Source organism: Callorhinus ursinus, unplaced genomic scaffold, assembly GCF_003265705.2.
Source record: "Callorhinus ursinus isolate GAN/ISIS: 27379988/994484 unplaced genomic scaffold, GSC_fseal_2.0 scaffold51, whole genome shotgun sequence".
Classification (NCBI taxonomy): domain Eukaryota; kingdom Metazoa; phylum Chordata; class Mammalia; order Carnivora; family Otariidae; genus Callorhinus; species Callorhinus ursinus.
In genome coordinates this window covers 1,028,048-1,043,132 of record NW_027397113.1, presented here as the reverse complement: position 1 = coordinate 1,043,132, position 15,085 = coordinate 1,028,048, and the positions used below count along the sequence as shown (strand labels likewise).

The 15,085-nt window shown below is 51.1% G+C and overlaps 1 protein-coding gene and 1 non-coding gene across 7 annotated transcripts in view; both read left to right on the top strand.

The window, feature by feature from the left end:
- The window catches only part of NAP1L4 (nucleosome assembly protein 1 like 4), a 45,166-nt gene that overhangs the window by 20,782 nt on the left and 9,299 nt on the right, over positions 1 to 15,085 (top strand). For all 6 annotated transcript variants that reach the window (XM_025878978.2, XM_025878982.2, XM_073883331.1 and 3 more), the window contains 9 exons: positions 1,256 to 1,355; positions 3,375 to 3,516; positions 3,740 to 3,826; positions 5,173 to 5,304; positions 6,044 to 6,115; positions 10,223 to 10,362; positions 11,650 to 11,795; positions 14,345 to 14,367; positions 14,623 to 14,742. In XM_025878978.2, coding sequence (XP_025734763.1) covers positions 1,256 to 1,355; positions 3,375 to 3,516; positions 3,740 to 3,826; positions 5,173 to 5,304; positions 6,044 to 6,115; positions 10,223 to 10,362; positions 11,650 to 11,795; positions 14,345 to 14,367; positions 14,623 to 14,742 — 962 coding nt within the window. The remainder of the gene's footprint in view (positions 1 to 1,255; positions 1,356 to 3,374; positions 3,517 to 3,739; positions 3,827 to 5,172; positions 5,305 to 6,043; positions 6,116 to 10,222; positions 10,363 to 11,649; positions 11,796 to 14,344; positions 14,368 to 14,622; positions 14,743 to 15,085) is intronic.
- LOC112829816 (small nucleolar RNA SNORA54) lies at positions 6,741 to 6,863 on the top strand. Its single transcript, XR_003209744.1, has one exon. It is a non-coding gene; the product is annotated as a small nucleolar RNA SNORA54 (small nucleolar RNA).

The following is a 15,085-nucleotide window of genomic DNA, read 5'->3' as shown; positions in this document are numbered from 1 at the left end:
TGTCTTGTTTGTTCATTGGGAAACAGTGCAGATGTGTGTGAGCCACCAGGGCAGTGTGGGAGGAGGGGGCCAGTGAGTTTTGGGAGGGGGTAGTGAGGAAGTGCGGCGTGGGGGCGGTTTGGGCAGAAGGGCAGTGTAGGTGAAGGTGGAGGTGAGAACGCTCGCATGTCTGGTGCACCAGGAGCCGGTGCACGTAGGGCTTCCTGGGACGTGAGCCAGGCCACAAGAAAGCGCTGATGTTCTCTGAGGGACAGTCTCCTTGTCCCTGTTCTTGGCTTCTGGGCCCCCTTAGGTCTTGGGGAGAGAAAGTGAGGTGGCAGGAGATAGGACCCTGAACTGGGAGGTGATGACATCTTTGTTCGGGAGGTTTGAGGCTTAAACAGCTGAAGCAAGAACCAGAACTAGCTGGGTGCCCTTCAGTGGATTTCTTCTTTTTTTTTTTAGATTTTATTTATTTATTTGACAGAGAGAGAGAGAGAGAGCACAAGTAGGCAGAGTGGCAGGCAGAGGGAGAGGGAGAAGCAGGCTCCCCGCTGAGCAGGGAGCCGGACGTGGGGCTTGATCCCACGACTCCAGGATCATGACCTGAGCCGAAGGCAGCCGCCCAACCGACTGAGCCACCCAGGCGCCCCCTCCAGTGGATTTCTGACCGCCTGCTCAGCTGGGTAACAGCGGATCAAATGCCTTTAAAGTACATTTGAGGGGGTGCTTGGGTGGCTTAGTCGGTTAAGTGTCCAACTCTTGATTTTGGCTCAGGTCTTGATCTCAGGGTCCTGTGATCGAGCCCCATGTCAGGCTCTGTGCTGGGCGGGGAGTCTGCTTGAGATTCTCTCTTCCTCTCCCTCTGCCCAACCCCCCATCTAAAAAAATGAAATAAATTTCAAGTTTTTTTTTTTTTTTAAGATTTTATTTATTTATTTGACAGAGACAGAGATAGCGAGAGCAGGAACACAAGCAGGGGGAGTGGGAGAGGGAGAAGCAGGCTTCCCGCCGAGCAGGGAGCCCGATGCGGGACTCGATCCCAGGACCCTGGGATCACGACCTGAGCCGAAGGCAGACGCTTAACGACTGAGCCACCCAGGCGCCCTAAATTTCAAGTATTTTTAAAACATGTTCTTAAGAAGCCCCTTGCTACATTTAGATATTAAAGTGAATTAACATAGCTGGGTAGATACATGCTGATGATTTTCTACCCTTGGCTGTTCTGTGTCAGGGATATTTGAAATGTTTTGACCTTGTTTTTACCTCTTAATAGAAAAGCTCACTGATCAGGTGATGCAGAATCCTCAAGTTTTGGCAGCTTTACAGGAACGGCTTGACAATGTCTCCCACACTCCTTCAAGTTACATTGAGACGTAAGTATGCTGTGCATGGGACTCGGTACAACTTTAAGAAACAAAGGGAAAAAGACTGATTTCCTGGTTCCTTAGACTAGCAATAAGTGTCTTTCTCATTGAGCAGACTTTGGGTGCTGAGAACCAGGCACTGGATTCCAAAGAGTAGTGCCTAGGCTCAGCAGGTGGTAGAGGTGCAGGCCTGTGGTGGGAGGTGCGGTGGGGGGCGGGGGGTTCCCTAGCCGGGGGCGCCGCCGGGCCATGCGCAGGGCGGGGTGCTGGCTCCCTGCTGGCTCTCCGCTGGTGGACTTGTGATACTGCCTGGGAGTGGGAGAGTGGAGGATGGTAGTGGTCTCTAGTTTTCTGGCTAGACTCCGGGTGAGTGGGTGGGTTTCATGGAGAGGGAATGCCGGGGCTAGGAACGAGGCTTCATGGAATAGGATCGGCTCCCTGTTGGACGTACTACGTGGTAAATGCCTGCTGGCGGGACAGTGCGGAGGTACTGTAACTGATGGGGGGAGGACAGTTGGGTGTAGGGTATCAGGGTCCAGTTTGCTTAAAATCATTTGTTATTTTTACTCTATGTTTTACTCTATTACTCTATTTGTTATTTTTACTCTGTATCTTAGGAAGATACAGAAAGATAAAAGACACTTGGAATTGTGTGATTAATGCAGAAAAGAAATACAGATGTTTCTGTATGTCTGCCATTTCATGAGGTCCTCACTGTGCTTCCTCCTTGTTCTCCTGCCGGCAGTGGTCCTAGAGACGGGACTGTAGTTAGGAGTCTTGGTAAAGGACCTTTCCCATGAGGTAGCTGTGGGTAGGGTGGCAGGGGTCCTTTGTGATTTAAGGCTCTATTTAAGGCTCTTCCAGTACTTTCTAAACAGTGCTGTGCATAGGAACAGCTAGGACTCCATGAGTTGTTGGAGGAAGGGTAGAGTGCCCAGGCTACTGCTAGCCCCACCTCAAGGGCTCAGCCCAGGTGGACGCTGCCTGGGAGGGCTGTATGGGTCTGTGATGAGGCCCAGAAATCTGCTCTTTGTTCCAGATGGTGACCAAGGGCTTCATGCTAAACTTACAGTTTTGATGTGATTAAAAGGGGTTTTGTTTTTTCTGATTTATTAAAAGTAATGCTTACAAACTAAAATATTTTTAGAATATAGAAAAGTACTGGGGTGCCTGGGTTGATCGTCCAACTCTTGATTTCAGCTCAGGTCATGGTCTTACGGTTGTGGGATTGAGCCCCGCGTCCGGCTCTGTGCTCAGCACGGAGTCTGCTTGTCCCGCTCCCTCTGCTCCTCCCTCAACTCACTCTCTCTGTAAAATAAATAAAATCCTTAAAAAAATAAAAGAATATAGAGAAGTATCAAAAGGCAAAGAAGCTCAAAGTTGCCTGACCCTGGAAGGGAACAGACCCCACTTGTCTTGATATTTCCCTTAGTGCATCACATGAAGCCTTCACTTGGTGCTGAATATTCTTTGAAAACATGATTTTGGACAGGCTGTGTTTTAATGCTGTTCAACTTGTCATTATTTCCAGCTTTCCACTTTCACAAATAATGCCTCAGTGGACATACCAGCACATAAGTATTTGGTTATTTCCTTAGCATAAGTTCTTAGAAGTAGAGTTACTGGACCCAAGGAACATTCAGGTTCTGCTTTGCCTTTAAGGTGGATGAGTCGGTTAGAGGACTTCTGTGCCCTCGGGCTTAATCAAACCCAGGAGGTTCTTTTTAATTGCCAGTTTGGTAAGGAACAGACAGCAGTTCTTTTAAATTAACTTTCTTTCAGATATTTTGTGGGATTGAACCTTCTTTCCGTGTTTGATTCTTTGTATTTTTTCTTTTGTGGATTATCCGTCGGCATCTCCCCCACCCCTCTTGTTGGGATGTTCGTCCTTCTAATGATGTTTAGGAGCTCATTTCTGTAGTAAGGATGTGAATTCTATGGTAGCCTGAATTTATTTTAAGAAGATTGAGAAGCACGCTGCCTTACTTTGCAGGCATAAGGATGTTTTCCCTTTCCTTCCCTGTTCAGTTTGCCGAAAGCCGTGAAGAGAAGGGTCAACGCACTGAAGCAGCTGCAGGTGAGGTGCGCCCACATAGAAGCCAAGTTCTACGAGGAGGTGCACGACTTGGAGAGGAAGTACGCCGCCCTGTACCAGCCCCTCTTCGACAAGGTGGGCAGCTCCCGCTGCGTTGCCTGCGTGGTTTCAGAGCTTTCTTCACGTAAGACTCCCATGTTTATGGAGTGATGGGTCCTTGAACGGGTCTCCTTCGAGCCCTAAAATGTAGAATCTTAAGTTATAAAAGCATTGGTTTTCACAGACATCATTTACAAACTGAACTCTTGAGCTTCTGACTAACTTGGCCTAACTCTAAGAAGGTCTCGTTCTTACTCAGAGAAGGGAGTTCATCACGGGGGACGTGGAGCCGACGGACGCAGAGTCGGAGTGGCACAGCGACAACGGGGAGGAGGAGAAGTTGGCTGTGAGTACTGTGTTCGGACGACGGCAGCTTGTGCTGTGTCAGTGCTGTTACTTAGTCTCTTACAACATCACAAAGGAAAGAACTCCTGACAGTAGGTGCTATTTCCACCTTGGGTTGGCCGTTTCGATTTCTTTGTCATCAGACTCCTGAGCGGCAGGCAGGTCCAGTATCCGTTAATTCTGTGAACCAGACACGCTCTCCCTGCTCAGTGGTCTAAACAGCTCCATGCCATAGGATAGTGAGATGTGGGATTGGATGGACAGAGACGAAAACATCAGGAAGAGTCTTATATTGAGGCAAAAGCGAAGTCCCACAGGGGAGGGGACACCTGTGTCGGTAGTCGCTGCGAGGTCAGGGTTGTGAGGAGGGCGTGGTGGGCGTCCGGGCCACCCTCCTCCAGGACCAGCAGTGGCGACAAAATCGCCACGGTGCACCCAGCCACTTTAGATTGGGAGCTTCTCATCACCTGCTCACAGCCTTCAACAGGTCCCATTCTGGTGCCACAGAAAGTTACGACATGCTGCAGGGTAACTTTGTCCACTTGAAGTTTGTTTGGAAGACAAGTAGCTTTTATCCTTTTTTTATCAGGATTCCTTTTTAGGGAATTTATTTGAAGTGTATGTTAGTTGTAGTAACCGTATGTTTTTGATCTTTCAAACATATTGTAGAACCTGGCCTAGTTGAGGCTGTGGTTATGGATGGATCTAGTTGTGAATCACTTCCTTATTTCTCAAGAACAATCTGCCTCTGTTAATTTAAAAAGCCCCTTCTGATCATTTCCACGTAAGAATCCCCCGTGATGAAGTGTTTGCACTTGCACTGGCTCCATCTCGTGCTCGACCTCCGTGGGCCGCAGTGTAAGAGAGACACCTCTGCGTGTGGCCTGTGCTGTCGGGTCACCTCCCTGATGTCTGCGTGCAGTTTCTGTCTGGATGTTTATAGCCCCCTCCTTACCGTTGGACGTACACGCTGCTGGCGTTCCTTGTTGCCGTGGGCACTGGAGTCTCCCATCTGGTGCTGGGTGGCTGGCTGGCCCAAGACGGATGTCTCATAGAGCTGGCACTTGGCACCTTCCCCAAGGTTGATGGCACTCAGAATTCTAAAATTATATCATAGAGTCACATCTGAATGGAGTGCTTTGATTGCTTTGTTCCTTAGAAACATTTAAAAGTGTGACATACATGGTGGTCTTGGAGATGCAGATGCAAGGAACACAGTTTTTGATAGAAGTTTGTGCAGGATTCTGAAACTTGCATTCTGCATTAAGTCATTGAATGTAAATGTGTTGCTTTGTGGTAAGCGTTCTCTTTGGCATCTTTATTTATTTATTTATTTATTTATTTTAGGGAGACATGAAAAATAAAGTAGTCCTAGCAGAAAAAGAAGCAGCAACAGGAGAGGAGCCAAACCCCAGAGGAATTCCAGAGTTCTGGTTTACCATCTTTAGAAATGTAGATATGCTAAGTGAATTAGTCCAGGTAAGCAAATTCCCACCCTATAGAGAGATCTTAGTCTTAATATTTATTTATGAACCACTTAACTCGGAGTTTAGCGGTTGTTCATGGTGGGTGGAAAAGCACTTTGCGTGACCAACAGCTCATAGGAGTGTTCTTGATCTCCTGGGGCGGGGATCCTACTGTTGGAGGCCTCCATTGCTACCTTCTACTGCGGTGCTGCTGGGAAGGCCTGCACCTCTGCAGCTGAGGCACGACTTGTCGTCTTCTTACCTGAGGTCTGCCGCCTCACCCCACGGAGCCTATGAACAAACTCAAGACCCTTCCCCATCTTACTGTGAATGGACAAGCGGGAAGATGTGAGGGCAGGAAATTGACCAACAAGGCCCATAGCAGACCGAGGTGTTTCTTCTGGTTCTCTCTTCAGAGATGTGAGGACCAGCAGGCCTGGTCGGTCCCTGTATGCAGTGGCAGTGGGCAGTCGTGGGAAAACAGCTGGGCTCTTGCCCTCCCTGCCTGGCTGATGTTTCTCAGTGCTCCGGGCCAGAGAGAAGTGGCACCTTGTTGCCGGCCCCTGGGACTGCGTGTCAGTGCACAGATGTGGGCGGCTTCCTGGGAGTTCTTAACTTGATGAGGCCAGAATGCCAGCAGGGCGTGCTTAGCCAGCATCTGGGAGTGTATGCAACAGCAAGTCATAGGGGGAACGTGTGTGTTGTCTGGAGAAACGCCCACTAGAACTTTGTTTTTTTCTCTTGTTAATCAGGAGTATGATGAGCCGATCTTGAAGCACCTGCAGGATATTAAAGTGAAGTTTTCAGACCCTGGGCAGCCTATGGTGAGTACTGGTTGATTGAGCTCCTGGTTGGCATCAGAACATCACTGATGATGAGTGGCTTGGGGCCGGGGCAGGAGGTGCAAACCTGGCCACACACTTTCAGGGTGGTCCTGAGCGAGATGCTCACCAAGAACTAGAATGTTCTCATGCGGCCTTCCTGGGTCTTGCCCAGCAGCTCTGACACAGCCCGGCAAGCAGCTCAGGCCATGGGCTGCGTGTGGCAGGTGCAGGAGTCCACGCAGCACTGGACTCCTTGGCCGTGGTGTTGGCCACACTGTGCACCACTCTTTGAGCTGGCTTGTTCCTTGTCCGAGGGGGTGATGTCTTTCTCCTGAGTGTCTCCCAGGTTTCTGAGGACCTAACGTCTGTAAAACAGGATGGTAGGTATGTACTCAGATATGAGCAGCACTTTAATAGAAACCCGAGACGCTAACGAACGAAGCCTACTGGGTTTTACCAAGAACGTAACTGCAGGTGGGCAAACCTGAACAACGTGTCCCTGCACTGTCGTATAACACCTCTTCCCAGCAGCTTGCTGTGCTGCGAGAGGGGCCTGACTCAAGCCAGCCCTTCCTTTCCTCCTCAGAGTGGGGCCCGCCACCCTGCGGGAGCTGGGTCCTCATAGAGGCACTGTTCGTGGCCTGTTAGCCTGGCAGTGGCTGACAGGCTCCATTCCGGTGCCACAGCAGGTCCAGCGACTCGTGACTGACTGACTCGTGGCTGTCAGTTTCAGGTCCTGGGGACACGGCCTGGGACCGGGGGTCCGGCTCTTCCTCCCTCCCCATCACAGAGCACTGGCCCCAGGTCATGGATGAGGGCTAGCATAGGTGCGATTTCCCTCCCTGGTCCTGCAGGTGCCTTCCTGGAGGCAAGGGGCAGGGGGACACGCTGGATCTGTCCCTTCCACTTTTCCTGCCTAGCTCACTCTGGGAGGTGACATTCGGTTCTCTCTCTGCAGGTGGGGGCCTGGGCACGAGCTGGTGTGATGCCTGCTCACAGGCTGAGGGGAACCCCTTTGCCTACTGCACCTGGTTAATTGGGTTATTACAGGGCCTTTTCCTTGGCCTCTGCGGAGGCTGGGCCCTGGCGCCCCCTGGAGGCCGAGTGGGGCAGTCTGCGGTTGTTCACTTGCGTGGGCGGAGGGAGGTGCCTGCTGTTGTAAGTTTCTGTGTCAGTGTTTCCCTAACACTTCTTTCTCACCTGTGATTTCTCCACACTCCATTTATTAATTCTTCCCCCCTGGATCAATTGTTTTTTTCCTGCTTTGCTGTTACCAGACACCTGTTTGGGTGATTTCCTGGGTCTGTTTTCTTTCTCAGCCTGTCTGACGTTTTCCTCCATCTCTTACAGTGGTTTATAGACAGACAAGAGCCCTAGTGTTGGTAGAGCATGAGCCAGTCATCCTTCTCCCCCTCGTCACTTCCTCTGTTAGAAAAGTCATGCACCCTGGCTGTGGAACGCTGGGAAAATACAGGAAGGTGTTAGGAACAGCCTACAGACCTCTCAGCCGTGGAGTCAGGTTATCTATAGTCTTTGTCTTTTTAAAATCATTATGAAATATTTTAGACAATAAAATTAGAAATACAAACCATATCTAGCTTCAGAATGAAGCAGGGCCAGTGTGTTTGTTTCTCCCGTGACCACATCTCTGCTCCTCTCCGGGGTCTCCCACTTACCCTGCAGCAGAGTGGGATTACAGGTGTAGACAGTGTTGTACCGGCTCTGCGGGCTGGGAAATAGTTGTCCTTTCCTCTGTGGGCTGTAAAGTGATTTAACGGTGCCCACATGTGCCGCTGCCACCTCTGCCCCATTCTGAATTGTTGCATTATGATAGCATACTTGAACCCAAATTTTTGTTTAAGTCTTCGCCGATTTCCTCAGTTTCGATTCCTTTTAGTGCAGTTTTACTGGGTTAAAGGAGGTGAACATTTATAAGGTTCAAATGTGGTTCATTTACGCATTTTTTTTGCACTTTCTTTTTTGTAAATTATCCTGGCTTTGTCTCCGTTTTGAAATAATTTCAGGCTTAGTGCAGAACTTGAGCAACAGTGCAGAGTCCCCGTGTGCCGTCTGCCGAGGCTGGAGCGCCTGGGGCGGGGCGGGCACAGCCGGTGGCAGCGTGTGTACCGCGCTGGGCAGGAGCGGCGTCTGTTCACACCCACGTGCGGACTCTGCTCCGTGCTTATGGCTGACTGGCTGTAGGGTATTGTGTGTGTTGGAGGCGACCTCATCTGTGGGCCCTTTTCTGTCGGACTTGAACCCTCCCTGTCTCTCTCTCTTTTTCTTTCTCTTTTTTAAAGATTTTGCTTATTTCAGACAGAGTGAGCAGGAGCTGGGGGGTGGGGCAGAGAGAGAAGCAGGCTCCCCTCGGAGCAGGGAGCCCGATGCAGGACTGGATCCCAGGACCCTGGGATCATGACCCAAGGAGACGCTTAACGACTGAGCCATCCAGGTGCCCCTTAAACCCTTTCTTGGTTCATCCCCAGTCGTGTGTTATACTAGACTAAACAGAGGCCATGGGGAAGGAAAGGATAGGAAAACACGAAGAAAGGAGATCTCATACTTGGTCTGGAGAGCTGGTAGGGCGGGAGGTGGGAGATAGAGGAGTAGTGTGATCCGTGCCAGCATAGGGAGTGAGGCGGGGCCCCCGGTGATGTTCGTGAGCCCTCCCTGGCCCCCAGGGTGCCTGCCCACGCTTGCGGTCGCAGCCTGCAGCGGTTCTGGGATCATAGCGGCCTCTTCACTGACTGAACACTTGCTTCTGTCTTCACGGTGGGTGGGTGTAGCCCTGGGGGTTGGGCAAGGAGCGGAGAGGGGGTTGTGTGGGGTGCTGTTGCTGAGCTTGCAGGGGACTCGAGCTCTTCACGGTCTGGTTTCCACTTCCCCCTTAGTGGAAGTAGTTTGGTTTTAATCTGTTTAATCTATTTTTCCCAGTTGATAATTGTACCCTTATACATTATAATGAAAATTGAAATAGCTAACGTTTAGCAAGCACTGCCTGTAAGCCTGTATAAACCCTGTTCTAAGTGCTTCCGTAGGTCAATCCTCTAGTCAGCTCAGGGAGAGAGAGAGGATTGTGCTTTCCACTTTGTAGATGAGGAAACAGCAGCAGAGACAGAGTGATTTGACAAGATCACGCAGCACCTACAGGCAGAAGTGATGTGAACCCAGAGTTAGTCTTATAAAAGTATCACTATAACTTAACTTAACCAACGTCCTCTTTTCTTCCTTAAAATAGGGCTGAGGTGAGCATCTTTGCACATACTGATGATGCATCACCCAGGTGTCTTTTCCCAAACAATAAATTCCTCTGAGTAGAGTTACCAGGTCAGAGAATTTTATTTTACCTTAATTTTTTGATCTTGCCAGATGGTCCTTTATAAAGCTATTTACAGTATATGACTGGACCTGATTTCCCAAAACACTTGCCAGTTCTACATATTATTCATACATTGGTAAGAAGAAAGCAAGACTCCTTCTTACTGCCACTTGACTTTATTTGTGTCTGCTGCTATGTACACACCCTGTGTCCATTTTTCCTCTTAAGCTTGTCTCTTCAGATTACACAGTGCTTTGTGAACAAAGGATGAACTTGTCCTTCCTTGGTGTGGTTTGGGGAGGCCCAGGCAGTGCTCCCCACCCTCGCAGAGTCTGGCCCCTTTGTGCGGCAGGGAAGGCGGTGCTCTGTCTGAATGCAAGTGTAGAAGGAGGGGCGGGCTGGACCCTGCTGCCTGGTGTCCCCTAGTCCAGACCCTCCAGCTCCGCCGGGGTGAGCCCGGGGCGGCAGAGAGAAGCTAGGGTCTCTCAGGAGAGCTTGGACCTCTACTGGGGAGGGGGCTCAGAGGGTCACGTGCTCTCTGCTCGGGCTGAAGCGGCACAGGTATTCCCCCACTTGTCGTTCGTGTTTGAACTAGCTGCTGCTGTTTTTCCTAATCAAGTTTTTCTTGACACGTGGCCATACCTGTTGAACTTTTCCATAACGGTTTCTGTCTGTGGCGTCCCGCTCAGAGAGGCGCTGGTCTCCAGTACGTACTGTGGGGTTCGTGAAGTCTGTCACTGATTGCTTGTAGATTTTTAAGTGGTACTTACCTGAGTTTTTGTTTTCAGTCTTTTGTATTAGAGTTCCACTTTGAACCCAACGACTACTTTACCAATTCAGTCCTGACAAAAACATACAAGATGAAGTCAGAGCCGGATAAGGCCGATCCCTTTTCCTTCGAAGGTCCTGAAATAGTTGACTGTGACGGGTAAGGACTCGCCATTTCACCTTCTATTTCTGAAAGAAAAACGGATGATTTTAGAACTTAACAAGTAAGAGAAATCAGGAATAAAACAAAATGTCTTTAATCTTCTTAAAATCCCAGTAGACCAAGATTTACATTAACTAGTCTTTCTGTGGGGGGTTGTGATGGCCTGCGCTGGGAAATGTGTCATGAGGTCACATGTGCCAAGTGGGGGCTGGGGGCCTGGTCTCCTCATCAGATGGAGGGATTGGGTTCTCTAGGTCCCTTGCATGATGCTGTCCTCGCTGAGCTGATAAACGACCCTCCGCAAATATTTGCTGAGTGAACAGATGAGTCGGGGCAGGGCAGTACTGGTCAGTTGTTTGCTTTGGAAATTGGGGAGGCAGTTTAATTGTTGGACTCATGATGGAGCACCTTGGTGATTTCAAGTGAGATCACTGGGGAGAGAATAGGGTTTGGAGTTCTTTCCTCTTGGTTTGTTTGAGATGGTTTGGGAAATTGTGGTTTTTTGGTTTGGGAAATTGTTTTTGAACTGGCACAATTACCCTTACTCACTGGAACCAAGTACTTCTGAATCTTGCGTATGAGCAGTTCGGAGCTTTATTAAAACGCTGCTAGACTTGAATGGCAAGAGTGACTCTGCGAGCGCATTTCCCAGGGCCAGGCTGTCGTGTGGGAAGTGGGCCGGCCTTTCCAGGCATGTTCCCGAGCAGACGCTAGTCATGCGCTGCCAGGGGATCCGTGTGGGTCCACAGCAATTGAAAGATGAGCAAACCTGCGGGGCTCGCCCCCCCGCCGGGCCCACTCGGCAGCCCGGACCCACTGCGCTCCGCCCCCATCAGTACTTCGTGCAGCGGTCCCCTTCCGCCTCTTCACCTTGTCCTGCTCGCTTAGCTGCCTTGAGAATTTGGGTGCGTGAGTGGGTGACTTCAGGTGTGCTCTGGGGTCTGGACGAAGGCAGCAGGTGACAAGCTCTTGTGCATCCTCTGGGCACCTTGGCCCAGCCTTGACTGGGCTTGGTCACAGCAAACATACTTGGCCGGGGTGGGGAAGGGGGTTCCTCAGGGGAGAAGACCCGGGCTTCAGATGGTGCCGTGGCAGCCGAGGCCGCTTGGCCTGTTCCCTTTTGCCAGCCGTCGCATGGGCTTCATAGGTGTGCAGTGCTGGCTGGCAGCCTGGTTTGCCTACATCGTCCAAGTTCAGCCTCTAGCTGTGCCTTGTTTACCGTGGACGTTCGTGGTGTTTCTCAGGGCATATGTCTGTGTGCGTGATGGCCATCTGTCCCTGTAGGTGTGCTATTGACTGGAAGAAAGGGAAAAATGTTACAGTCAAAACAATCAAGAAGAAGCAGAAACATAAGGGCCGAGGCACAGTGAGAACAATTACCAAACAAGTTCCCAACGACTCGTTTTTCAACTTTTTCAGCCCGCTGAAAGGTGAGTAGGTTGTGTTGTGGACGTTGATTATGTACTACACGAAGTCACTTTGTTACCCTGAGTCCTGTCTGGGTCCTCTGGCGAGAGTGGCCTACGTAAGGACACGGTTGCTGTGCCAGGAGCCGTGGTGCTGGTGCTCACGGGGTGCGGGGTTAGTAGGGGTAGTGGGTCCTCCTTGTAGCAGGAAGGGAAGGCTTGGCGGGCTCTCTGAGCTCCACGCTGAGAAAGCTGGAGTGATGCCAGGAGTGCCCCCAGCCGGCACTTCCGCACCTCACTGCTGGGGCCTGCTGACGTCCCTCGGGCCGCCCGTCCTGCTGCAGGCCCCCTCTGTGGCTGGTTGTACTCCGGTTCACCTGCGCAGCTTGGGGAGCATCCCCTACCCTCTCTTTCTCATAAATTCAGCTTTGTTTTGTTTTTCTCCGTGACTTGGTAGAACTCAAGGGGCTTGGGAGTTGATAATAGCGTGACAACACAAGTAATTGGATTTCCAGTTTTAAAAGACTTAGCTTGGAAACTTCGATTTTTTTTTTCCCCCTTAAGTCATAAAATAAAGATGGAAAGTTTGACCTCGTGGAGGGTGAGCAACAGGTTTTGAGAGTAAATACTGGCAAGTCTTTTTTTTTTTTTTTTTTTTTAAAGATCTTATTTATTTGAGAGTGAACGAGAAGGGGGGGAGAGGTAGAGGCAGAGGGAGAAGCAGACTCCCCGCTGAGCAAGGAGCCCGATGTGGGACTTGATCCCAGGACCCTGGGGTCATGACCTGAGCTGAAGGCAGACGCTCAGCTGACTGAGCCACCCAGGCGTCCCAAATAGTGGCAAGTCTTAAAATTTTCTAAACCTGAGAGAATGCGGAGGCCAGGCCGGTTGTCAGTGTTAGGATAGTCAGGATAAAACATTTTATTTTCCATGAACACAAACAGATTGAAATCTAGAACTGCCCGTCCATGCCACAGGTAATTGGTGGGTGTGTGAGCTGTTCGCCCTCGGCCACAGGGTGGCTCCACTCTCAAGTGTGAGCCTTGGACCAGGACTTTGTCTCTGAGCCGAGGGCCCTCGCTTCGCAAGCTCTGCCCTTCGGCCCCATATCTTTCTGTGATTTGTCTTTGAGCCTAGAGGATGCAGATGTGTATTGGTCTGGGGTAACAGTAGCCATGATGTGGTTGTTCAGTTTCCTTGTTTTAGAGAATTCCCTTTGGCGGTCACTTGCATGAATTCACTGTGAAGCAGAGGGGCTTTGGTTCCTAAATGCAGTGGCTTTGTTGGAAGGTTTCTTAAGATTGGATTTTAAGTAATTTAATAAAATCAAAATGAAATTAAGTGGACTCAGAATTTGGGGGGGGTGACGTTTGGGGTTCTAAAACTGTTCTGTGATGGTTGTCCAGCTCTAAAAATGACCTCTGGGTCATTGAATTATACACTTCAGTTCTCTGGTAGATGAATTGCATGTAAACGTAGCTCCTTTAAAGTAATCACACATAATATCAAGTGATGAGTTCTGTAAACAAATAGAAAGTGACCATGGGGCGGTGATGGGGCAGGCAAGGAAAAAATGTCGAAATTGAGGTAACATGTTTTGAAATGAAGGAAACATAAGCTGGCTGGTCCGGTGCGCTCCTTGTCCTTCAGTCTACAAAACATGTCCCAAAGTCACATGAGCAAAGTCCCTGGCCAAAGTCCCCAGACCCAAATCTTAGCCCATGGTGGGTGCTCACGTGCCAAGACTCGGGGACAGTGCCATAGGGGTGGTGTTGACGCGCGGGTGCCCAGCCCATGGGGAACTGCAAGCTGGGAGAGGCCCCGAGAGGCAGGCTGCGGCCAGCGCCATAAGCGTCCAGCTCCTGGCAAGACCGGGCCTTGAACAAGCATCTCTAAAGTCTGGGGTTTGAGTCACGTGATCATTGGAGTGTCACTGGGCTTTGTTGAGTGGTTGTAAGTCCCCATCTTTCCTGTCACCTTAGTTCTGGGTCAGGCTCCAGTGCAGCAGCAATCTCGGTAGCTGTGTGCACGCGCACATGTGTGTGTCCCACATGCACACGTGTGTGGAGCTGCCCCTCGGCGAGCCGTGCGGTGCTCTGTGGTGGGCAGCGACCAGCAGCACCCTCCTGCCCACAGGGAGTCTTTCCATTTCGTGGGAAGGACGCTTCAGCACTGTGTCCTCGCCTTCCTCCTCTGCACGTGGACACAGCCGCTGTTGCCCCGCTGAGGTGCAGTGCTTCAGACACGAGGCTTGGCGATTGTCCTTTTCCCTGCAGAGTCGTGCAGGGTTGCAGGCGCTGGTTCACTCTCCGGAAGGCGTAAATGCACCGAGTGGCCGCAGTCTGGGGCCCCTTGATAGGCCTTTCCACGTGTTAACACTAAACTAGGAAGAGCTTCTCCCCAGTTGACGTTCCCAAGCAGGTCAGGCAGGGGCGGGCGGCCAGGGCACCGCGGTAGACACAGGGCTCCAGATGTGCCCTGTTCCACCCTCCCTGTCCTCGGAGCCGCCCGCGTGCGCTTGCAAAGGCTTTGGTTGTCAGCATAACATGCCTATGTTTTGTCTTTTTCCCTAGCGTCTGGGGATGGAGAGTCACTGGTAAGCTTTGTGTTGTCATTGGGGCCCTCGTGCTGTCACATTCTGTATCTTCAGAGTAGTGGCCTACCTTCTTTTCAGTCCCTCCCTCCTCCCTGAGGCCCGGGGTGCACTGTGTTCACGACACTGCGGGGCGGGGCCAGAGCACCCCGCCATCCCCAGCAGTGCTGGGTCCCCCAGAGCGAGGGGCGCGGTGCGGGTGGGGGGCATAGCGCTCACCCGTATACGTGAGTTAACATTGAGGTTTTCCCTTTTCAGGATGAAGACTCGGAATTCACATTAGCCTCTGACTTTGAAATCGGACACTTCTTTCGTGAGCGGATAGTCCCGCGGGCCGTGCTCTACTTCACAGGGGAGGCCATAGAGGATGACGACAACGTATGTGGGCGGGAGCCCTTGGGGGCCTGCCTCTGGCGGTGGGGGGTGCCCTGAGCAGCAGCCTGGGGGACCCTTAGTGGCGGGGGTGGGGGCCGAGCAGGGCTCTGGGTGCTCTTGGAGCAGCAGAGTGCCAGCCCCGTCCACGGACAGCATCCTTGAAAGGCCCCAGGTGCTCACCCTGTCCTGCTTAAGGTCTGTAAGCTTTGGGTGACTTGGAAACGTGAGGAAAAACATCTCCTTTTCAGAGGTCTGATCACAGCAAGAGGTTATGTACAGAGCTGACTCCTCTTAGCCTGTGGTGTGCGGTGCCAAAGACTTGATACCCATGGTGCACAGAGGGGTG